This window comes from Myotis brandtii, unplaced genomic scaffold (assembly GCF_000412655.1).
Source record: "Myotis brandtii unplaced genomic scaffold, ASM41265v1 scaffold421, whole genome shotgun sequence".
Lineage (NCBI taxonomy): Eukaryota > Metazoa > Chordata > Mammalia > Chiroptera > Vespertilionidae > Myotis > Myotis brandtii.
This window is the reverse complement of record NW_005366140.1, coordinates 1937600-1938800: the sequence shown is the minus strand read 5'-3', so window position 1 is coordinate 1938800 and position 1201 is coordinate 1937600. Positions and strand designations below refer to the sequence as shown.

Here is a 1201-nt window from a genome sequence, read left to right as displayed (position 1 = left end):
GTGTGTGCGGGGGGGTGGGGGGCGGGGGGGGCAGGAAGGACGGGACACACACACACACACACACACACAAACATTCGGACCCTAGCAGGTTGCTTCCTGTTGTCCTATGTTATACACACACTGCAGCGAACACCTTGTTTATCTTTCTGTGCAGCTGGCTCCTGAAGGTAGGTTCTAAGAACCGGAACCGTCAGTTTGTAAAGACTGTGCCTTCGTCATTATGCGAGCCTGCCAAAGTGCCTTCCCCGGGGCAGTTTACGTCCACACTAGCAGCGTGTCACACTGCCTACGTCCCCACATACGTACCAGCACTGGGAGTTCACAGGTTGTTTTTTTGTGTGTGTTTTTCATTTTGCCAACCTGGGAAGGGAGAGCAGTATTCCCTCCCTCTTGAGGATTTCTGGTGGGATTGGGTGTCTTACAGGAGGTGTGGATGAAGGTTTGGATGGAGGTTGTCCTGTTAGTCTGACTGTGTTTTGATCTCCCGCCTGCCCCCTATGTCCTGCGGCTTAGGTACCTCTGTGACTTCACCTACTACACCTCTCTGTACCAGAGTCACGGCCGCTCAGCCTTTGTCCACGTGCCTCCGCTGGGCAAGCCGTACAACGCAGACCAGCTGGGCAGGGCGCTGCGGGCCATCATCGAGGAGATGCTGGGCGTCCTGGAGCAGTCAGAAGACAAAATCCACTGTCGCCACGAACACTAAGAGCCACCCAGGCCTCCCAAGGCCTCATCCTACCAGGGACCCAGGAGGAGGCAAACTTTCAGCCGGTGATCTGATTCGGATCAGATATTTCTGTTTACTTACCTCCTCTCCCTTTTGATCTGCAAACGTGCTGATTGATTTGAAGGGGCTGCTGAAGAGTGTTTCTCTGTTTCCCTTGGCATCTGGGGAGGTGGCCGTGATGTCCGGAGACCCTTGGGTGCGGATTTCCGAAGAGAATCCTGATTGGGGTTATCTCCACACCGCGATCCCACAGCTGGGCCACTTGCCCCTGCTCTTTAGGGCTCTGGTGACGGGGTTTCGGAGTTCCCTCCATCTCACCACTGGTTTTTCCCAACCGTAAAAGCCTCTTCGAGAGTCTGCCCTGACCCATGTCCCCACAGCTTGGACAGCCGTGGGCTATGCTGTGACTTTGTTATTTTCAAAATTCTATTCTCTCTTTCTCTTTCTCAAATTAATTGTTGAGAGAGAGAGAGA

General features: G+C 53.8%; 1 protein-coding gene across 4 annotated transcripts in view; it reads left to right on the top strand.

Annotated features, from left to right (window-relative positions):
• The window catches only part of PGPEP1 (pyroglutamyl-peptidase I), a 15242-nt gene extending 14041 nt beyond the window's left edge, over window positions 1-1201 (top strand). For 3 of the 4 annotated variants that reach the window (XM_005873858.2, XM_005873856.2, XM_005873860.2), the window contains 2 exons: window positions 155-325; window positions 514-1201. In XM_005873858.2, the coding sequence (XP_005873920.1) occupies window positions 155-325; window positions 514-706 (364 nt within the window). In that variant the 3' untranslated portion in view covers window positions 707-1201. The remainder of the gene's footprint in view (window positions 1-154; window positions 326-513) is intronic. The other variant, XM_005873859.2, reaches the window with a different exon arrangement.